The sequence below is a fragment of the Symphodus melops genome (assembly GCF_947650265.1).
Source record: "Symphodus melops genome assembly, chromosome: 1".
NCBI classification, from domain to species: domain Eukaryota; kingdom Metazoa; phylum Chordata; class Actinopteri; order Labriformes; family Labridae; genus Symphodus; species Symphodus melops.
This window is the reverse complement of record NC_136691.1, coordinates 48,027,462-48,051,396: the sequence shown is the minus strand read 5'-3', so window position 1 is coordinate 48,051,396 and position 23,935 is coordinate 48,027,462. Positions and strand designations below refer to the sequence as shown.

Here is a 23,935-nt window from a genome sequence, read left to right as displayed (position 1 = left end):
TCCTGCCACGTTTGATGCTTTGTTTCAGGACCAGGCGCTGTCCACTGTCTGCAGCGCTGCTCGCACACGCTTCCATGGCAAGAATCTTTGTGTCTTTCACCGATTGTCACAGCATTGAAAAATAACTAAAACACACACGTAGGCCAGATACTATTTGTGCGGTGAGAGCTCAAATAGGATGTTTCCCTGTTTCACAGGAAACCTTTTGGTGCATATTTCACAAATCTCATCATCTTAATTAGCTGGTTGTCCTTTTCCACGTGGCTGGAAGCCGTAATGTGATAGTTACATTGGGTTTATATACAAGCGCAGTTGCCAATGTTCTTGTCTGAACATGAGTTGGGGTGAGGTGACGTCACATGCGGTCGTGACAGCTGCCTCCGAGCTCAGTGACAGCCCTGACTCAAAGTATTATCCTTACTTATTTATACTGAGGAAAGAGCTTTTATGCGCTGTATTTTCGGTGGTGTTTTTATTTAATTAAAAGATCTTGACACTTCCGTCCCTGCTACTTTTGTGCTGAAGTGACTCCGCAGGAGGTGTGAGCACAACAGTTTGGTGTGCATGTCAAGTAAACAATATCAGCCCATCAGCACCCATGCATCACTTCAAAAGGCCTCAATTACAGGAGATTATTACACATAAATATTGCCGTTAAACATGCCATTGTCCGGATGTATACAGCTTTCACAAGTAATTGTGAGAGGTGAAAAACCATCCTCTCCCTTTGTCAGTGACTGGCAGTGTATATTCCAAGAGAAATAAAACCGGTTCTATCTTTCTACAGGATAGGATTAACAAAGAAAAGAGGAAACCATGTTATACATTTGGCACAACAGAAAGCCCCTTTTTAACGACAGAACACTGAGTAATTTAAAGGAATGGAAGGTAAAACATCACATAAAAATGATCTATTTCTTATTCAAATATTAACATTTGAAAATGTTTATATGCCTACTTCCAAAAATACTTCGACTCTGCCAACAAACACCAAAAACAAGCCAGACTGGCAGCCCACAGCTCCTTCATGGCATAACACAACATGGCACACCGGGGGAAATGCTTTTAATCTGTGCTTAAATATCCACAATGATACAAAACGGATGAATAGGTGGTTCTGCAAATCTGCAACCACCCACTTTGAGACTGGGAAGAGAAATAATGTGTGTGGGAAACAAGACGGTTTTCTTTTATTTTTGTACTTAGCAAGCGAAAAGCATTCACATTGGGCATGATAAAACATGTGCTACCAAAAAAAAAAAAAAATTGTCTGGTGTCTATCTGCTTAGTAACAGTTTGCTTTTATATGATCAACCTATCATCCAAAATGGTGTGAAAGTTTATGTGACATTTTTTTAAACACCAAAGCAGATTTGTAACATTTGGACATCCTCAGAAAGTATGCCCATGTAAGTGCAATCCCTAATAACTGAAGTCAGACAGATGTATCGTTGTTTGTCTTCAGCCCAAACATTATGAAGTATTAAAGTGCACACGTGATCAGCAAACTAGCCGTTATTTTAACTTCCCCCGTTTCATTACTTTGTGTGATCAGAGTATTGTTGGCTTGTTGGAGCACAACTGCTGCTGGCTAAATCTGTTGATCAAACACATTTCAAAATGTTGTTTCAATAGACTTCTTCAGAGCTTTTTTGCCTGAGTTAGGATACCTTTGCATATAAGAGTAGGACTGAAGTTCAGGTGTGGACCCCCAGGCTCAACTAATCCTGCTTGAAGTGCCCGTCCCATTAGACCGTGTAATCAGGAATGTGCAGCAAAGCAGGTGTGTTAATAATGCTTATTAAACAAACAGCGTGCACTGCTGTCTGCTTTGGATACCTGATGATGGTGATGTCATGACAGACGTGAAATGGGAGGCAGGGAGAAGGAGGTAAGGTTAGTGAGGAGTATTTTCACAGACTGGCGAGTCCAGACAGAGAGACGGAGCGAAAATAGCTTAAGGGGCAAACAAGGTAACCTTTTTCAAAAGACGCTTCAGGGGGTGTCTGCCAAGTCCCACACAATGCTGTCTGCAGCCAACGTCTGTGTTGCAGTTGTATTGCACAGCAGAACAAAACGTCCTAAAATGTCTGGGTGCATCTTCTTACTGCAGATCAAATCTACTGAAACAGTCCAAAGCTGCTCAGCTGAATGCCAAAAATCCATCTCAGCCTGATGTGTTACTTAATATGTTTCCGAGCAAACACATTAGTCTCCCAGAGATTGTGACCTAGTGACAACCCTAACATGTGGAATTACCTGTGAATCCACATTGCCCTTAAAATGACACCAAGGCGAGTTTTCTCATCTGTAGCCAAAATGACTGCATCTCTCCTCTTGTTTTACCTTTACTTCCATTTAAACAATTAAAGTACACTGGAAAAAAAAAAAAAAAAATCAGAAATCTAACCTTTCAAAAAACAATTCTTGTCAGTAATGAATGCCATGATTATATGACTTTAAAGCATTCAGAGCAGCACAAAGCATTTCTACGCTTCTTTAATTTGACCTTATAGTAGTCGTTACTCTCTTTTGAGGCTGAAGCAACACACCATTATCAATCATTTGTCAACATGTTGGACTCTAATGCACCTTTAAGATATTACTGAGGGAAAGATATCAAAGTAGGTCAGGGATCTTTTCCAACATTCTCATTACAGCTGATTGCTCACAGCTAAGTCACACAGTTTTGTCATTACTATAATGTCTGTCTTCTTATAATGCACTGTATTTTGGGCCCATTTAACAACATTTAATGATACCTTCAAGGACAGATCAAGGAAGCTTCCACCATTGTCTATAAAGTCCTACATACCATGAGCTCATGATACACAGACAGAGGAATGCCAACACTACACTCCCTGTTGGTGCCCTGCACTAAGCCCAGGACATTAACATGTTTCACTGAGGTCATGGACATGTCTTATATTCATGACATCATAACCAAAGAATAAACCATGAACAAACCTGGTGAGGGGTTATAACCAGAACTCCTTCATGGTAACTGTTGTCAAGAATAAGCCCCAGACGATACCACCTCCTAATTTACTTGAAAGATGAGCACGGGCAACTCCATGACTCACAGGAGACCACCTCCTTTGCAGCGTGTGTGCGTGCGTGTGTGTGACAAGTCTGGACACACCCATGCCAGCCGGGACATCCCCATCAAGAGGCCACTTGGTTCTAAAAGTGGCCAGAGATGGAGCATGTGGATCAAATGACCAGTTGTTTACAAGGCGTTTGGCCAATAACAGATATGAAGTCGAGGGGCAGGAGAGCAGATGACGCTTGGTTTGACACTAAGTTCTGAGGCAGTAAAACACGAGATAAGACAACTGAAATAAATGATGTCTGATGTCTGAGACAAACAGTTAAGAAGTTAAACTTTTGGGTTGATAAAGTCACAGAACGCTCCTAAAGCAATCCAAGAAAACTGAATTTCATGAATTAACGTCTGAATGGTGCAATTACCGAAAACAAGCTATGGGTCATACTTGCAGCAGAAAAGAAGTGGGTCCAAAAATCTAATGGAAAACAAACAAACAAAAAAAAAAGGCCAAAAAATGACTGAAGGGAATAATGTGTGGAAACAGGAGCGGTGGATTTAAGTGCTACAAAGTGACTGGTCGTGCCCTTTCTTTGTCTCCAAAGGCCAGAGTGCATCCTCTATGAGTCCCCTGACGTGCTCACGCCTCATTCATGGGTAATGTAGCAGACAGAGCCGATTGCTCCCCTTTCTTCTCGTCTCCACTCAGCCAAGGAAGCCCTCCATGACCATATGACCATACCTTTTCACCCACTTTCTCTGTTGTCATGTTTGTCAAGCTAACAGTGACTCTGGAGAAGATAATGAAATGTAGAGTCAAGAAATAGATCTCATACTGAATAGGGTTATATTTAAACAAGAGTCTACACTGGATTGGTCAATCTGTTTCTCTTGTTTTCTTCACGATGTTGTTATGTTGAGTGCATGTTTCAGCACCAGTGCTGATTTCAACCAAATCTCTAAAATGATAGATTCCATCAGTGACTCAGTGTTTCCTTAAGTCCTTCAAGGGCATTCTCAAGACTTTCACATTGGTTCTGCACTCTTAGCATTGCTGGAACACTGTGCTGTGTTTACGCTCACCCATCCGTCTCTCTCTCTCTCTCTCTCTCTCACACACACACACACACACACACACACACACACACACGGTGATGGAGGAGTGTTCGGCAATGAGGCATTAAGGTCTCATCCACGGCCTATTTGTCTCCAATGAGCAGTGGCTACCCAATTGCAAATAGCTGAAAAAATATTTTCATTTTTGTTTCCCAAAACTCGCTTGGGTGAAAATACAGAGGAAAACGGTTGAAAAACATTTTTTTTTTAACTAAAAATAGAAAGAAATTCACATAATACTGGTTGACAAAAATAGTTCTTTGAGCAACAACAGAGTGCAGCAAATTGATTAATTTAAAGATGACATAAAACAATCCAATCCAAGAGAGCCCAAAGAATTATCATGAGAAACTTTTCTTAACTAATGAAGTCTAAGAACCAACCATGGTGTTCTCCTGAAATACAAAACACATGTGTTTATTGTACCTGTGATTTACATATTGATCTGTTGGTTAATCTGACCAGGAGATTCTTTGAGCACTCATTCACTTGAAGATGTTGTCATCCAGTAACAACTAGTGTAAGTGACTGTTGCGTCCATAGTGCAAAAAGTTTACCCACATCACCACACAGGCGGTCCATTCTCAGGACCCTTCACCACTGACTTAGACACTGGCACAGTCTCAAAGTGAAAGAAAGAGAAAAGAAAAGGAAGAGCTGGCATATGAGTGGTCCACAGGTTTGGCACCCAGCTGGCCTGGCAGAAACACAGCGAAAGATGGCTGAGTGCATTCCCAGCACTGGCAAAACAAATGGACCTGTTGTCTGGGTTCAGAGGAGCTGGCCCTCGGAAAGGACACCACGACAGAGAGGTGGAGGGATGGGCAGGCCAGTCGGGGACAGGCGAGGACACTGAAGAAGGGTGGCAGGGCTGCATGGCTCACACCACCATCAGCAGTTCCAACAAACAGCATTGAATACTTCCCAGAGGGGAGCGTTTTTACGGGAAAAAGAGGAAGACACAACCGTCACTACAAAAGATGTTCTACTGTATGTGAGCTTTTTAATTTGCACTTCAGCAGAGAGAGAACGAGCTACGAATATGAATACAACATGAATACAACATATGTCTTGACCTGTTGCTTTGTGCAGGATATGAGACTACAAAGCTGCCATAAAAGGCTTTTTTTTTTTCTCTTTCCTGAATGAAAGTGGCTATCAAGCTTCTTTGGTAAACTAGTCAAATACAACTGTGTGGAAATCATCAAAATTAACCTAAATCACCTGTTACGGCAAGAGGGCTTTCATGTTGTTCCTTCTTCTTTTGACTTTCCTCTCATGCCCTTTGGGATGGAAACACAGATCACAGGAAGCTGAGGTGAGTGTCTCATGTGGCTCACAGAGACCAGGGGACTCATCTATTAGTCAGTGTGACAAAAACTGTGCTGAACAGTGAAACTGCACAACGCAGCATGCACTACGAGCCGGTTCTGCTTTGAGATGTGCGTAGGGAAGTCTTAGGAGAGGGAGACTGAGGGGGGCTGCAGAGGTTGGTGTTACTGTTAACCATCCCCTGTAAATTGCGAAGACAGTCTCCATTACATGATATAATAGTAAAATACTAGGAAAACAGAACTTAATATTTCTGACAGCAACTTAAGACTTTTTTCAGCTTCACCACCTCGAAGCTTAAAGATGAACATTTTGTAACAATCAGTACTACTACATGGTGGTCTTTTTTTTTGTTCTGATAAAATGTAGATAAATAGATACTTTATTGATCCCGAGGGAAATTCAAGCATATTTAAATTCATGTATTTAAGCAATCACAATACGAAGTAAAAAAACTGGACTTTTTCTTCATGGTCTACATGAAAACAGAGACATGGTCACTGTGACAGTATGTAAACACACATGGCCTGTTGGAATTCATGATCACACAAATAGGATATTTAGATAGTGATTACATTTTAGTCACAAGGGTGTGTGGGGTCCATGTGTACAGGCCAGAAACACTAAACACATGGAGGAAGAAGACCACAGTGAAAGGCTTTCTAAATACAGGAACAATGTTTTTTTAACCAACAATGCAAACACATATTTACCCTATTCAACAACTGGAAATGATGTAAGAAGCACTTACTTGTGTTCACACTGGCTAAATAGGAGGTAATAGTAAAGTTCAGTAAGCCTTTTAGCATGATATGTTATCATGCTTAAAGAATGTTTGAGATAGCGTTGAGGCTTTAATCATACCCCGACAAGCTTGTGGTGCCAAGGGACACCTGTCTTCAGATCCTGGCTCCATTTTTTGGTTAACACATTTTTAGTGGTGTTTAATGTGCTATAGTGTGTGTGCGTGTGTGTGCGTGCAAACAGAGGGGCTCTAGCTTCGGCTGAGCCATGCACACGAAAGAATGCTGTTGTTACACCCAAAGACTCAAATTTACCCAAACTAGCATCTTAAGAGGTGGAAACATGAGCTCCAGCACCAATTTCATGGTGCACTAATTTCTATTGCTACTGCACTATATCAATAAGACTACATTCATTTGTTTTGTTTGTTCATTTTTGTTTCATTTATTGCACTTACATATCAGTACAGCAAAATCAAAAATTGTATCTCATATTGAATATTTTTCTCATAACGTGCAAACATAATACAAACCCAGTCTTACTGACACGTGTCCCTGCAGTGTGGCTCATTCACGGTAGATGAATGATGTGCACACAACTTTATAAATCCCAACTGTACAGGTGTGCAAATGTGCACAGAACACACAAGTCTTAACATCTCCGCACCCAACTACACAAACAATCTCTTCTTCCTTTGGCAGCAACAACAGGTAAAGCCATATACCGTTTACATAGAAGACAATGCTTTTCAATGCAGATGAGCACCTCCCACACAGCTACCTCACCCCCCACCTTCCACTTGGCAAAGCATACCGCATTTCCACCTGGATGGTCTTCAACTATGTGCCAAGAGGATATCGCGGCAGCTCTATATCCTCAGTGTGACAGTGTAATTCCCTTTGCCCTGCAGCCATGTCTGCAAAACTCAGACAGTTTACATGTTCATGTAGCTACATTGCACTGAGGGAGAGTGACTTGCCAAGTATTCTGTGCATTCATTTGACTTCTGGCGCACACTCTAACCTCTCCAAACATGAGCTGTCACATGTGTAACAAAGTGAAAATTGGAGATGTATTTGATCTTTCTTTCCATTGAGTGAATGGAAACAAAAAAAAAACAAATCTCTTGACTGCCTTTTTACATGTTAATATTACAACAGTGCCACTGAGTGACTGTAGTATATTTTAGTGTTAGCAGCAGTAATGCAGGCATGTGGAGATGAATAGAAACAGGGATGTGTCATGTTTGGGTCATAAAAACCAAAGCATCTAGAAGGAATTCTAATACAATTAGGTAATATTGTACTTCATACCTGATTGCATTGCAAAGGAAAGTAGTTAAATACATTTCAATCACTTCGACTGAACATTTAATTAAATCCTCTAAAACCCAAGGCAAATGTCAGATCACTGACAGCTGAGGTTTCTTTAATCTGAGATGAAATGCTACATGTTTTTAATCACATGCGGGAGAGTGCACTGAACCACACCATCATTATGTCAGATTATAAACCCTCTGGCTAAATGTCACAATATTACAATAACTCGAGTACCACCTACATTGCAGAAGTTTTTTAATGAATGAATATGATCATCTAAATGTTTTTTTTTTTTAGGAGTGGAAGTCCACATTTTTCATTGACAGGGAAGAGCTCAAGATATTTAGGAGTACAAGCTCAACCTCTACAACAAAAGCAGCTTCATGAAGTCCACATTATTAAAGTAGAGCAAGACAATATGAACACAAACAGATTTAATAAGAAATAAAAAAAATGAACGGAGATGTATTCTGGCTCTGTAGATAAATAGTTTAACAGTTGGCTGAACAAGAGTCAGCTCACTACGGTTTCTAATAGTGATCACTTCTCTATAGTTCATTAAATCACTGTTCTATAATTGTACTATTTTAGGATGATTTGATGTTGACCAGTGTGGATCCACTTGTGCATTTTGGATCAAACAGCCATGTTTCTGGGTCTAAATAGTTAAATACACATTTAAAAGCCAATCCACTGTCTTTGATCAGACTAGTCTTGATTTTTTGGGGGGCATTTTTACAGTTATTGGGTAGGACAACTGAAGAGAGACAGGAAGTGTTGGGAGGAGAGAGTGCAGCATAAAAAGCATCAAAGAGCTGAGGTTGGATTCTAACCAATAGGCACAGCGACATCATGCTTGGCTGTAAATCGCCCCAGACTTGTCCTGTTCCTGAGGTAGAGATAACCCTGCATAAGTCCTTGTCTGCTGTGTAAAACCCTTTAAGAGCTTCCTAGACGCTATGAAAATTGATTGAAGGTGTTTCGAAGCGGGACATTACATTTTTAAGAATGAGTTCAGAAGACTTCAGACAGCTGAAGGAACAAACAGAGGCATATGTTCGTTGTTGTCTTCAAACGGCTTCCCCAACGCGGACAACTGACACCGAACACCCTGCACCCTCCACCCTAAGCTAAAGCTATCAGACAACTAAAGCTGCAAAAGTAAAATGACCCTGTGACTGTTAAAGCCCTCGGGAGAGTTCTTGTGCTCATCTATCAATCCTGAGATTGGATTAAATATACTCCACTGTTTTCACAGCTTAAAACTGACAGACACAGACAACTAAGCAAAGTATTATAGAAGTTATCTTAAGGCAGTCAAGATCATATAGATGTCTGCATATGTTTTAATGAATAGAAGTTTGCAAAAATAATCTGGTGTAATAATAATACTTATTGAGAAATAATGCAGAGAAAAAAAATCATTTTGAACATTTTCTATTCAGTGTTTTATGTACAGGGAATTTCATATTTTCAGGCACAGAATTTTATGATGTAATTTTAATGTCCAGACGCTAAGGCCTGGGACGAGCGAGTGAAAGGATCCTCCCGTTCATGTCCTCTCTCCTCTTCACACACAGACGGGCCACAGCGCTGTGGTCCTGCCCTCCTGGCCTGCAGGTCAGTGGATGCACCGATTACCCACAAGTCTCTGACACAAGACAAATCTGAGCGCTTTCATCTGTGTCGGTGGGTCGCCTCTCAAAGCCTTGTTACAGGATTGGCGCTTGCCAATTAGCACAATTAGCTTTTGGCGAGCTGCCGGGGGCGTCACATGGTACCAGCTTTGCACTGATGGTACCTGACAAGCCCACAGATCAGTCATGTCTGCCATCACGGGGGGCAAGGTGGTTGTGGGATGAAAGGGAAAACAAAGATGTAACTTAGATGCAACACCAGACAAAGATGTTAGCACTTATAAATACCAAAGGCTAGACTTGAGGAGTGTGAAACAGAGACATAAGCAGGGGGTCAAATTGATTAGACACAATATGATGACTCATATATAAGTTCTGTATGTAAACTGAATCAAAAGAACACTTTGAATATTGTATCGCCTTAACCCTTAGAGTCCTGAGCCTATTTTGCTGTTTTTGAATACTTTTGATTTTGTCTTCATGTACAACTTTACAAAATGTTTACCATGCCCATGTTTGCCATCGTTTCTTTCAGCACAACATTTCTTATATGATCTGACTCTTATTGTTTAACTTTGACATACTGTATGTACCTTGTACCAAAAAAAAAAAAAAAAACCCAACATAAAATCCCATCAGAAAATGTATATTAATTTTTGCACAAACACAAACAACACAAACATGCTTAATGAAGCATTTGAAATCTTGAAAATGTACATACAGGTTGCAAAGGTGAACATACAAAAGTAAGATTGAGAAAAATAATTAACAATATACAATTATTTACAAATAAGAGTAATGAAACTCTGAAATAGTTTATGTACAAAATTTGACAGAGCCACAACAAAGTTTGACTTCCCAGAGTTTCATATAGTGCAAATGTACAATACAAAAAATAATAATAATCACTAATATATCACTAACCTACTTTCTCTGTGTCCCTCTTTCTGCTCGCAAACTCTCACAAATGTTTCCCGCGGTTCTGATCATAGACGGGGCTTTTTTTTTTTTTTTTTAAGATTTATTTTTGGCCTTTTTGCCTTTATTATAGAGGAAAGTGGATAGAGGCGGAGATCAGGGAGAGAGAGTGGGGAGAGACATGCGGGGAAGGGAGCCACAGGCCGGACGCGAACCCGGGCCACCCGCGTGAGGACTGAGCCTCAATACATGGGGACGCGCGCACTGCCGCTGCGCCACCTGCTTTTTTTTTTTTTAATAATCGTTTTCTGTTATAACAAAAAATGACGGAGACAGTCACACACGCACACGCGTACCCGTGCCATCCCGTATCGCAGACGGATAAGGATTCGCGGGTAACTATATGATTGAATTAATCTCCTGTTTTACTTCGTCTATCGACATAAAACAAAAACTGGGAAAAACTTTGAAGCCTGCTCCAGAATGTTCTGTTGAGGGTCTCCTTCGTCAAAGTCTTTTGAAGAGATGAAAAACATTGGCATATTAAAGTGGCTTTATGGGGGGAAATCCAACCCAAGCCCGGGTTCCCTGCCTCCCCCCCCCAAAAAAAAGAGAAGAAAAAGTCCACGGGTACAGTATAGGAGGATAACATCTGGAGGTGGTTGAGCTACAGTATGAAGGAATGCAGAGGCTGAAACACGGAGGCTTTGGATGGAGTGCAGAGCATCACTCTGTGAGTGTGTTGACTGTGTGTGAGTACAGTATGCAATGAAAGACAAAACACCAACAGCTCTTTACTATAGGAGGCCAACGCATTCAGACTATATAGGCAGTGACACATTTATGATAGACAATATATAGATGTTCCACTCAAACAGGTCCTGTATCAGCTAAAGACTACCCTCGTGAACTATTACAAACTGATGAATTATTAAATATCCATCAGGTTAAATATGTATCCTCTTTAAAACGTGCTGAGAAATCCACATTTATCAATGAATCCAGTAACTTCCTTGATTATATTAAATCCTTAGCAGTAGATGTTACACTTTCTTTAACAACATCCAAGGACACAGCTTCTGTATGTGCACAAAAACACAGGCGAATAACAGTGAGTGCCCTGATACAATTGGTGTGATGATAAAAAAGCCTCAGACGATGGGCATGGAGATAAGCAGGAGGGGAGGTCTGGGGCTCTGACATTCTTATATGCAGCTTTGAGTTTCATTGGCCCTCTTTCTGCTCCTCAGTCTCGTCAAAGCCTGGTTCTACTGACAGTCTTAAGTAACACTGCTTCTGATCAGTATCTCTCTCCAAAACAAGAAGCCAGGAAGTGTTCCATCTGTCATTATCACAATTCACGCAGTACTGTGGTTTTCCTCTTCACATCAAATCCATTCTTTATGGCTTCCTTCCCAGGGACTTTGTGTAAGTTACTTTTCTAAACCTTTCCAGCTGAGGACAGTAAAGACGAGGGAGATCACAGCACTTGTGTGTTTGTATGTGTGTGTATCTATGTTTGTGTAGTTACAGTGCAGCTGCATTCCTGAGCGTGAGCAGTGAATTGACCACAGAACACTGCCGTGTGTGTGGCAGTGTGACACAACGAGAAGGGAGATTATGGCAGAAAGGTTTGTTGTTGTAAAAGCCAAGAGTTTGATTTCCTCGGGTAAGCGCAAAAATGAGCACATCCGCACAGCTGCTGGTGGATGGACGTGTTTGAGCGACGCACCTTGTCTGACAACACTCGAGCACATCTGCAGTCCTAAAGAGGAGACAAGTTAAAAGAGCTACTTAATTATCTGGCCTGAATACCAAAGACACACAAATGAAAACATTCCCATCCCTTCTTCTCTTTACATGTCATGGTGTGTTTTTTTTCTCCTCACAAAACAGTTAGATGTTTACAATCCACATGAAAGCCCCAATATTAAGAATGCACCTAAACACTTTATCATCAGTTGTTAATTGGACTTGCGAGAAGCCGTTACTGGGGGGGGTGGGGGGGGTGGGGGGGGGGAAGAGGACATCAATAAACTATTGCAAAACTTTGATTTATGTGATCAAAACAAAAATCAAGGAAAGCAGGCTGAAAATTCCAGCTTTCCTCAGAAGTCACACTCTTAATTTGTTTCAAAACAACTTGGTATGACTTATTCCCTGTAATCAAATCAAACAGACCACCTGAATCCGTCAGCTGCTTCAACCCTTGGGTGTTTTGAATGTTAATCTGCTAAAGTGATCTTAAACTACACAGACTGCTTGGGAAATAAGTCACACAGTGACTTCATCCGATGTGTGCTAGAGGACAGAACATGTTCAGAATACTTTGCAGTAATTGCCCTTGATCCCCACTCCTTGATTGCCTTTTGCTGAGCTACAACTTTGTATTTGACTTTTAAAACGTATTTTTAACCAGAAACTCAGAAGTCCGGATGGTAAAAAGATATAATTTCTGACTTAAGTCAAAGGCAAGAAAAAAAAATATTTGAGCTCGTTTTCATTGAAAAATCAACTGTCAAACATTCTGGATACTCCATAGTGATCTATGGGTCAATATGTGCTTTGAGGCACAAGATGACAAGAACACAGAAAGAAAGAATTACTGTTACACTGTAATATTCAACATTAAACCATGGCAATGACAACATGCCGAAGGTACAAGTTTACAGAGCAGCTCCGTTGTGGTGTAGATGTATGTGAAAGGGTGCAGTCTGGTCGTCTTGTCACAACATTCAGTGTGAGCCGTGAAGACGGAGACTGTCTTATCCGCTTATTTTCATGGAGAGAAGTGCCTGGGAGATCCGAGGCCAAAAAGACTGAAGGAAAGGTAGCCTCAAGCTTCGTTCAGGACAGGAGCAGACGTTTGCATCATGGAAGAACATCTTATGTCAGTTGTATTAGGAAATAAAATGACTTTAATGTCAATCACTGCCGATTGATTTTTATTTTATTAACGAGTGTAATGCAATTAATTTTAACTCATTTCTTTTAACGATACATGCTATCTATAGTTAGACGCATAGCTAAACTGATTGAAAACTGTGACGGTTTGTCAAGAGGCTCAAAACTCGCCTCAGCTCCAGCTCTCAGCCGGGCGTGAGGGTGACTGAAAGTTAGGCTGAGACAGGTTTTTAAAGCATGGCTACCGCAGCCTACAGAGCCCCCTGCAGTAACAGATGGGTGATGTCACGCAGGCTTCGTCCATCAATATTTACAGTTTATGCTATAATGATGCTTCTTTTGGTATTTCTACAACTGCTTGTACGGTAAAGCCTTAGCGTGGAAAAGGAACGATGCCACATTTATGTAAAACATGTGGTGCAGATCTGTCTATAACTGGTACTACACAATGGTCCGAGAGGCATGTCTGTGCTTGACAACTAAACTTGTCTCTATCCTCTGTGTGTGAGTAAATTAGGTCTGTGTAAACTATGGTGGTGAAAGTTACTGAGGTGTGAGTACACATGCTCAAGTATCAAACACAAAAGGCTGATTGTACTAGGTTGCATATAAAAGAATGTGAACGTTTGTGCATGTGCACACGTGTGTGTCCATCCACACACCTACTAGAGTCATTACACCCCTGTTTCTCCCTTCAAGTGGAAAAACTTTCTCCACAGCATCCTAACTCTCCTGACAGCTCCCAGTCAACATCCACCCCTGTCACCCTCGCTCAAAAAAAATCCTTGAAGAGGTCAACTGAGAGATTAAGAACCTTTAAATGGGGTCATGGAGATCAATGATCAAACAGAGTGCACGGCCCAGCCCCCATGCCCCTGCACCACCCACTTTATTTCAGGAAGCCTGATAATAGAGACAAAAAGGTTGACTAACTACTTCCCTACACCATGACCCAACCACCCTCTTAATCTCTGGCGGTAAACTACAGCTGTCACAGACAATTCAACCACTCACTGATCCCAACATCTCTATTATCTGGATGGGAACTTCTGAAATGTGATAAGTTTTTTTTTTTTTTTTTTTAAAGCTGGGTATGAATAAAACACACCGTCTACAAGATGTAATACTTTGGTATTAAATGACTGAATATCGAGTTTACAAGACAACAGACATGAACAGATACTAACGCAGAGAAAATAGACATTACATCCCAAATATTCTCTTAATACTATCGTGTGCATCCAGGAGCGGCACACAGGCACTGGTCAAAGGAGACCTCTTACATTGGAAAAAGTGATTGGTGGTTGTGGGGTTTTCCATCATTGTGTGAGCCACATTCCTGTGGACAACAGGAGAACAAAACAGGCCAATGAGTTCCAATGAGTTATTTCCAATGCTGGAGTAAGTTCAATATTTTAGAGTTTTAGATATTTGAAAAGCTAGATACCATAGATAGAGTTTTAAAGTGGGGAATTAGAGAAGATTACATCGAAACGTAAAAAAAACAAATGAAGTTTTGATGAATGCTACAATAATTGGCCTTGGGATGGAGCTCTTAAATGATGCTATGTACACAGTATGCCCACAATGTACAGAGTCATCGGTTAAAAACGTCTTGGATTCCAGAAACAGTTGTAGTTACAGCCAGTTCACCGAGAGGAACCTTTGACAGCTCGATGAAGGAGCAGGTACTAGAGGAACCTTTGACAGCTCGATGAAGGAGCAGGTACTAGAGGAACCTTTGACAGCTCGATGAAGGAGCAGGAACTAGAGGAACCTTTTTTTCACGGTTCCTATTTTGAAATTTTAAAAGCCTTGCTTTATTTTCAATTGTTTATATGATTTATTTGCTGTTGTTGACAAAAAGAGAGGAACAAACTGAATTTTTGAGTCTGTTCCTCATTGTGGAAAGATGTCATCTGTCAGACAGTCTTTGAAAAATTATACTAAAATAAGAAAACATTTTGCCTTCCAGTAAATACAAGTTTAAGGAAAGATATATATTTTAGTTTAATAGACATGAACTTACATTACATGATCTAAGTTTGGATTTCATGCCTGAGTTACAATGAATCAAAGCTCATGTATTTTATTTATCATCTTTTTCAGTGTGATATTTCTGTTAACCTTATCACTGGTTTTTAAAATTGGGTTTAAAAAGTTTTTTACTAAATGATGACGAAGCTCGAAAGCTCAGACTTTGGCTGTGGCAGACTGGACGGACCCATGAGGACACTGGGACAGAGGAAGGAAACCAGCCTCAGGTGTCACTGGGATAAGATGCAGACTGACCCCATTCTGTCCATTCTTAAGGACAAAATGAACCTGACAAGGGTAAAGAACAGAGAGTACATGGAAAACAAGTTCACTTTGCAGTCACTTATGAAGTGTCCTGCACTCGAGTCTCAGGGAGTCAGATTTTCCCTTTATGATTGCTGAGCTTTGAATTCAAATGTAGTTCAGTTGAAATCCATCACAAAGTGGACATGCATACAATATGTAAATATGATCCTTTTGCTTGTTTCCTTTATGTTTGCACTTTTATTTATCTTTTTCTGTTATTGTAACTGTAATCTACAGTTACAATAACACTTTGATATTTCATTGCAGACAAAAAGCTGCACTGAAAAAAACCCAAAGTTGAACCAATCCCCACAGGGAAAGGAGCTACAGGTCGGGTTCAAAGCCGCTTGTGACGCCTCACAGGGTGCTTCAAGGGACCTTTTTGACTGAAAACAATAAAATCATATTTAAATATTTCTATATTCTACCTGTCCGGGGTCTACAGATGGAATCTACGGTAGCTATCCAGCTAAAATCTGGTGTATTGTATCTCCTCTCCCTGATTGAGATGACTGTATCTGTCTTAAACTAAATAACGAACTCAACTAATTACTTCAGAAAATTTAAAACGTTTGAATGGAAAAGGGAATTTTTTTTTCCACAACATGTAGAATTGGAAAGAAATGGATGAGAAGATGTGAATGAAGGGTTAAATCAAAGGCTACTGGCCAACAGTGACTTCATTGATGCAGTGCAGATGCAAAGTCTCACTTCACCACTTATCAGATGGCATTTCAGTTTATGTGTAATGCTTTTTCTCACCGTCTGTCACTCCGTGCATGCGTGTGTGTAAGTGTCTCTCTCTGACACATTCATACATAAACAGTATGTAAGTGTTACAATGTTGATTAAGAGACGGACACCATTAGTGACAATAGTGATAATAGCACATTTCAAACATTAAAAGAAGACAGGATGAAGTCATTCATCAAAAGTAATTAAAAAGCTAACTGTATCAAGTTATATGTAGCTGTAATAAAGTTACACATTAAAGGAAGGGACTCAAATTCATTTTAGGTCACAATGGTGCTCTAAATATACGGTGCAGAGAATACAGTAGGTTACAGTAGAATCAATCCCTCAGAGGTATTACTCTCGACCTATATTAAGAAAAAAGGTGCCGACAGGTGCCAAAAGAAAATATTTATTTTTAGAGGTAATTATAATAATTTCTAGGATCAGCTGAAGGCAGAAGATCTGGCAGGTAAGAAACAAACTCTTGCTCTGCATCAATGTGCCCGCGTGTTTCTGAGTGTAAGTGTGTGTCTGCCTGTCGCTTTCTGTCAAAACATGGAAAAATGATGATTAATGATTGTTTGCATGTTGGCCGGTGAGGAGGTTACAGTCTGTCACCGTCTCCACTCTCCAGTCGGCATCTTAGTACAGTTGACTCCTGTTTTTTTCCCGGAAATTGATAGAACTGGGACGATGTTTAAAACAATTAACACCAGCATGCTTATAATCTTCTTGAAGGTTTTCACTGGTTTGCCACACAAAATGTCCCGCAAGTGTATGACGCATTTGTATGGTTTGTCTGTGTGGTGTAACTTTGTCACAATGCATAAGTAACATCAGAACTAGCTTTGGTACACTGGAAACAGATGTGCTTCAATTCATTCCAGGCTCTGTTTTCCTCACAGTGGACTAGAGCATATAAGGGAATGTTGAGGAAGGGATTGACTTGAGTACGAGTATGAGTGTGCGTGAATGAGTTAGGGAATGGTGGATGATGTGGTGTTCTTCCTGTTGAGTCATTGACATTTTTATAGTTTTAATGCTTCAAATGTGCTAGTCATCGCTACGGTTCTTAAAGTAAGATTATTCAGCCTTTTCCTTTTTTCACTCATTTACTTTTTTTCATGACAGTGTTCACTCCCTTTTTTCACAAGACAGTTCTACCCCGTTCTCCCTTTGAACTCTCTCACCTCTCCGTTTCACTCTTGTGCACCATTGTTTATTTCACTCTTCATACTGTGCTCAGTCCGTTCCATTCTGACTCCTCTCTGTCTCCTTCAGATAACACACACCACCAATAGAAACCAAAAAGCCACCCTAATAACACTGACAGTGTTTTCTAAAACAAGAGCCCATCGTGGATGCAGTCCATTAGGCCCATCCATCCAAACAGGCCTGCTTTGTTGAGGTGTTATATCAACAGGGTGACCTCCCCTCCACTCCTCCCAAGCTTCCTTGGGCCCCCCAACGGCAGGAGATTGATGTCAACAAGGAATTTTGTCCCACATTTCCTTCGACCTCCTCCAGACCCACCCTGCTCCTGAAAAACACTTGCACCAGCACAGAGGGCCCCAGTGAGGATTTAACAGGCCCACTGAGCTGAGTTACCCCACCGCCACCTTCTGTCACCCCTCGCTTTAGTAGTGCCAGAAACACCCAGAGTCACTAACATGACACCGTAAACAAAGAGTGCCCCAGAAAACAGCACCAGCAAATGCAAGTGTACATGTGTGTCTGCGTGCGTTGAGGAAATGAGCCACCTTGTTCTGTCAACAGAGCGGTTGCGGTGAGAAGAGGGTCAACATGGAGACGTCATTTGTGTACAGCGTCATTCACCGTAGAGCTGCCAATAGAATTCAGACTAACTAAATTTAGGCTCGTTTCATGGGTGGTGCCTGCCAAACATTAACAAGAAGCGAGAACCTGTAATGCAGCTGCTGTCTTCGGAGGTTTGTGGAGTTCAGATCAAAATCCGCTACAGGATTCAAGGCTCTGCTGCAAGATGTTTGCAAACCTTAATACATGCTCCAATAAAACTCCATCTGTTGGCCTAATCTAATTCTGCAATCTAGATCACGTACAGATCCTCAGTGACTGACTCACTTCATGACTCTCTCCACAGACCTGTATCCACAGCTGTAACATTATACGCCATGTAATGGCTGTCAAAGGGAATGTGCACTTCCATATTTATATACACAATCCTTTTAAAATCCATCTGGGACATTAAACACAATTTACAGAGGAACATTTCAAAGCAGGTCCCGGAGACTGGGGCTTAACGTTTCTGAAATGACAAAACTATGAAAACAATTTATAGATGAATCAATATTTTAAAGTCAACACGTTGCGTTTCAGATCATACCTTTTTGGAAAAATACCAACCACCATTACAAGGAACAGTAAAGCCACTTTGACGACTTCATATCGTACCAATTAAGCTAGAGAATGGATATCTGAAGGATAGAAAATTGGCACTCCAACACCCCTGAATGAACCAGATAAATGAATCAGATAGTCCTCTGGGAAAGAGTTTCAGGATCCACGAAACCACTCCATAGGAGAGGTACTTGGAGTCTGAGAATTGAAAGGGAGCACAGTTGTAGGCCATGCAGAGAATGCTGCAAACGTGGTATATACAAAAGCTTACACAGAGCTTCTTGTTGTAATTTAGAGTGATCTGTCTAATAAACACTCTGACATGCTTAAATCATTAAAACATTTCAAAGCGGTAACTAGGAATGTGACTATGTCGACTTTCCCGAAGCAAATTGTTATGAAGGCTCAAAGGTTATGACTGCGGCTTAAAAGGTTATTCTGTAAGTATTATGGATTACTATGATTGTAGACATTATCAGGACCTGTACTGGTGAGAAGAAACGTAATAGTAATGTAGAGATGTTTATTATTTGCATAACAACGGCGTAGCTTTCTTGTCCGAGGGTAAAAAAAAAAAGAAGAGAAATAACCATTTATTACAGCTGAATATGATTTAGGTTAAGACACAAGAATGCCCACCTTTCTGCAAACTGACAGTATTTGTACAGTGTTATTCTACTAACCCGGGGATGACCTTATGAACAATGTCTGAAACAGGGGTATTACTGAAGTAGCTCCAGTGGTCTGAAGCATTTCAAAGCGATGTGCATTGACCCTTAGCAGAACTTGTTTACTTAGGAGAAAGCTATTAAATAATGAAACGATACATAACATACTGGGTATGTATGGTGTCTTGTAAAGGGCTTTAAAGTATGCATGCATGTGAGATTGCGTTCTACAGTAACACAGAAGGCGGTGTAGCTCATGTAGCCACGTTTTATTTGCTGTGGGCCAGAGGACAAGCAGAGTATAGTCGTTTAGTTTCACAGCTTAACGCAGGTTTATATCTTAATTGTTTTAAAAGTGCTATAAATAAAGACTTACTTAAGCATAAAATATATCACATGAACATCTTGACACAACATGCCCGAGCGCTTTTGAAGCAGCTGTTTACATGTAAATATAGAGGTAAGCCATAGGTTATCAAAAAGAGTTAAATTGTAAATGAGAAGTGCTGCCAGTTACAATGTACACAAACAACACTCTCTAGGGTTCACCCTGAGGCCTCATGTGATGCTTCCTACAACCCTGCTTGCTGAGGGTGATAAAATCTTGGGAACAGGAAGTGGCATATCTTTAATTGTGCTTTTATCCTGAGCTGAGGAGACACACTGCACTTTGACTGGACCAGCCAGGCCAGTGCTCAGAGTGGTTTGCCACCTGTTTCCTGACATGTACCTAGGTACTTTCAGTGTAACTTTCATTTAATATTAAGCAACTCTACTCTAGAGTGGAGCATTTTGACAACCTTTATCAATACGTAATGTGAACACAAATGTTCCCAAACTTCCTGAAGACAAATATTCACAAGTTATGACCTGAAGGAACAATGTATAGTACCAGAAACCAGCAAGTACATCGTCGTTTTATAGGTCATGAGAAAATTGAAACCTTTTCCAAAAACTATTTCAGCAGTGTGGACATGTTTGGTGATTAAAAGAATGATGTTACCCTAAGACTTCCGTTGTTCTTGCTGAGTGCTAGCACAGGTTTCAGTATTGCTTGTTTTTACAGTATAATACTTAAAGTCTAAATTCTGGTATTGTGCAAACCCTCAGATTACTTTGAGCTCTATGCGTACCTTTATTCACATCTACGAATATAACAAGTATATTGTTTGATTCTCAAAGATCAGATCCTGTTTCAATTTTTTTTTCTGCCTGCAGCTTCAAAAAACATTGTAGTAAAGAATGTAGAGCTTTTTTTTTATTAGGCATGTTTCCAAGTTGTCCCAGAACTGAGGTAAAAGCTTCCCGAAAGCAAACTTAAAGGAAAACATGGAAACTGAAAATAAACTCCAGGAAGGGACCCTGCAGATGTTGAGCAAATGTTTGGTTAACATAGAGAGGGTATGCCCAGCTTGCACTCTCCAGTGTTTGAGTGGGCTTATCACCACACCTCTCCCAAATGAAAATAAGTTGTATTTCTTAGCATTGTGACACATGACATAAACATGTGACCTACATTCGTTAGAAAAAGGTTGATTACTTTGCTCAAGAGCTTAAAATGTAATAGGAAGGAAAAAAGATGCAAGACAAAAGGTGAAGTCAATGGCAAAGGGTGGGGCGGCAGTAGCTCAGTCTGTAGGGACTTGGGTTGGGAACCGGAGGGTCGCCGGTTCAAGTCCCGGCACGGACCAAGTCAGGAAACTGGTCTGGTAACTGGAGAGGTGCCAGTCCATTTCCTGAGCACTGCCGAGGTGCCCCTGAGCAAGGCACCGAACCCCAAAAACTGCTCTGGAGCGCTCGCTGTGGGCAGCCCCCTCACTCTGAGACCTCTCCATTAATGCATGTCACTAGAACCCTGTTTGTGCATGAGTGTGTATCTCGGCCTATGTGTGTGTTAGACAGAGTGTAAAAACTGAATTTCCCCTCGTGGGATTAATAAAGTGTAAATTATTATTATGTTCTATAAAAAAAAAAAAAAAAGGTACTTTTTGGTAATAGCACATGATTGGTCAGTACTAAGAGTACAGTTAAGCTCAAGGCCAAACATTAGTCCCTCTTTTTTAATGTAGGGCTTTTCATAAGCCGACGAGTCACTTTATTCTGGTCTTCTTGTTCTGTTGCTGAGTTTTATAGGGTTGAAACTTATCATCGACGGAGCTGAATTGCTGTTCTGTCTCTCCCTCCGCTTTATGTTTTCCTATCCCCCTCATAGTTTAGTTGTCAGGGACCATGTACAAAAATAACAATCTCAAAGAGAAAAGTTTGATCCCCGGTCACCTGCATATCCTGGTCTTGAATGGAAGGGATGAACTGAAATGGCCTGATGCATGATAGGTCTCAGGCGACATTTATCTCATGCCTCTGTCCCCATAAGCCAGTCTCACGTGTCATCAGTGTTTGCAAACAGTTCAGAAAAGTCAATACACGCAGAGATTGATGCAATGACGGGTCAAATATGGCAGAGGACACATCACGCTGTGACCGGCGGGCAATTGTGGCTCACAGACTGATATAATTGGTTACGTTATGAGAGCCAACAAAGAGACCTGTGTTGTCAGGCTTAATGCAAGCAGTAACCATTTAACATATCAATAAGATTAGTGAGTTTACGTGACAGTAGTGGCTGGTGCTGAAGTGCAACCAGTCCAAACTAATTACTTAAACTAAGTGAAATTGATTTAAGCCATAGGTTTTTCTCAGATCCATTCAGCCAGGTCCCAACAGAACCTGGTATAGAACTTTCTGTTATTTTCCACCACAGATGTAACATAGATGATGAGCAGCAACACTGGTGGTCCAGGCTAAGAAATGCAGATGGTCCTCTCTCCAGGCATCCTATTTTGTTTTTTTAATCCTTCAGACATTAAATCGGCCTCTGCAAAGGTGGGTGTGCTGGAAAGTGAGGTTCCACGTTTTTTTAAAACACGAGTGAGCAGTGCACAGGGAATATCACACGCATAACATCCTACTTCAAGAGGCTCCATCTGTGAGAGAGGCAGAGTCAAAGGCTTGCAAAGAAAACAGACTAAGAGAGGTGGGTCATTCTCTCCAGTCAGGCTGTACATCATGGCTGTGTGCAGCAGCAGGGATCAATTGTGTCCCGAGTGAGGTGGTGACATGACACACTCCTGTGTGATTACAACATGTATTTTCTGTCATCTTCCAATGAAGAATACAAATAATGCAACAACAAGTTATGCTCATAGGGCTCCGTGTTGACTGTTGCTGTTAAAATGTTCACTCAGTAATAGAGTGATGCAATGCTCAAAGAAGAATTAAAACCTGCCAAGAGCACTCTGGATTCAGCCGCCAAAAACTCTGTGGAAGGAAACAAACCAAGACAGGAGTGCAAATCTTTTAAATAAGGATAACGTGTCGTTCACATGGAGTTACTGAAACTTACTAAAAAATCTCTGCCTGCATGTTTCTGCATGTTCTGAAACCTGTGAAACAGAACCACCAAAACGAGAACAACAGAGAACAAGAGCAAAATAAATGCACTTCAGCAAACAGATTCACGATTTGGTGGCAGGGAACCGCTTTTATTGTAGAGGGACATTTGGTACTGGTAATTTGCCAGCACAGGTCACACCTACCAAGTCTAAAAATTCCACACTGATGGCAGAGGGTGGCTATGTAAAGTTTCCATCATTATTAACTTATCTATTGATACACATCGACACGTCCACTGCCACACATCGGATATGTGGCTGCAGAGATCGAACCCTAGACCTGCCAATTGAGAGATGACCAAGTCTTCCACTGATCTACAGCTGCCATTTAACTTCCCAAAACCAAAGGGTCTTCTTTCATCTTAAACCTGTCTTTTTCCAATCATTTGAATTTGAGGGCAACAGTGGTTCATCAAATTGTCACATCTGAAGGTAATCCAAAACATATGGTCATTCCTACAGTCCCTCCCTCAGTTATTGAGAGAGAAAAAAGGTCTCCAGAAATACTTCCATAACTAAGTCTTTACTTGGTTGACATTATTTATAATTCATTTAGACCAAAAAGAACATGCAACTCCAACAACCACTCCTAAAACACATATCAATGTCGTAGGCTTTGAAGGTGGTCAGAAATGATATCCAGTCCGAGACCTTCAATGTGATTTGAAAGTAAGTGTTCAAGCTGTGAAAGTTTGAAACTATGTCAAACGTGTTTGGAAGGCACTGGGTCTTAAAAAGTCATCAACCTTTTAATGTTCAGTTAAGTCCAAAGGCCAAGATATGAACAGAAGTTGCCATTTGGAAGACCATTCTGACCCTGTATAAGCTGCAGTGGTTTTTGGGGATTTTTTGCAACAAATAAATTAAAATCAACGTAATTATGCAGCCGATGCCTCGGCTACAGTAACAAAACAACAGCACTGATAGAGAAGAGGTTACCTGGTTTGACGTCCTCGCAGCAGGCTTGTCCTGGTGGTTGGCGAGAATAAGGAAAGGCAGTGTGCAAAGCTGGGGGTGTTGAAGGGCAGAGTGGAGCTCGTTGCGCGCAGCCTCGAGGTCCTCATCTGACGAGGCACTGTCCAATACGAAGACCACACCCTGCGAGCCCTGGTAGTAACGACTCCAGTACTTTTTGATATTGTCCGCTCCTGTCAACAGATGTCATCACAAATGTGAACTGCAAGGAGCGGTTATGATCAAGGCTGATTTCACGGTTGTTGCCATCATGTCCAACAATTAATGAAAGAAATGCCAACACGTCCCTGAAGTTTATTATTGTTCATAGTCAGAAAATACATTTTATGAAATGACTTAGAAAACACAAGAAACCATTCTGATACAA

At 40.9% G+C, this 23,935-nt stretch overlaps 1 protein-coding gene across 4 annotated transcripts in view; it reads right to left on the bottom strand.

Moving 5' to 3' along the window:
• The window catches only part of LOC306822896 (ADP-ribosylation factor-like protein 15), an 85,240-nt gene that overhangs the window by 19,559 nt on the left and 41,746 nt on the right, over positions 1–23,935 (bottom strand). For 3 of the 4 annotated variants that reach the window (XR_013778965.1, XM_079342183.1, XM_079342181.1), the window contains one exon: positions 23,533–23,741. Coding sequence is in view for 3 of the 4 variants with exons in the window: in XM_079342183.1 (XP_079198309.1) it covers positions 23,533–23,741 (209 nt within the window). In the remaining variant the exon portion in view is untranslated. Of the gene's footprint in view, positions 1–10,972; positions 11,878–23,532; positions 23,742–23,935 lie in introns of those variants that run through there. The other variant, XM_079342182.1, reaches the window with a different exon arrangement.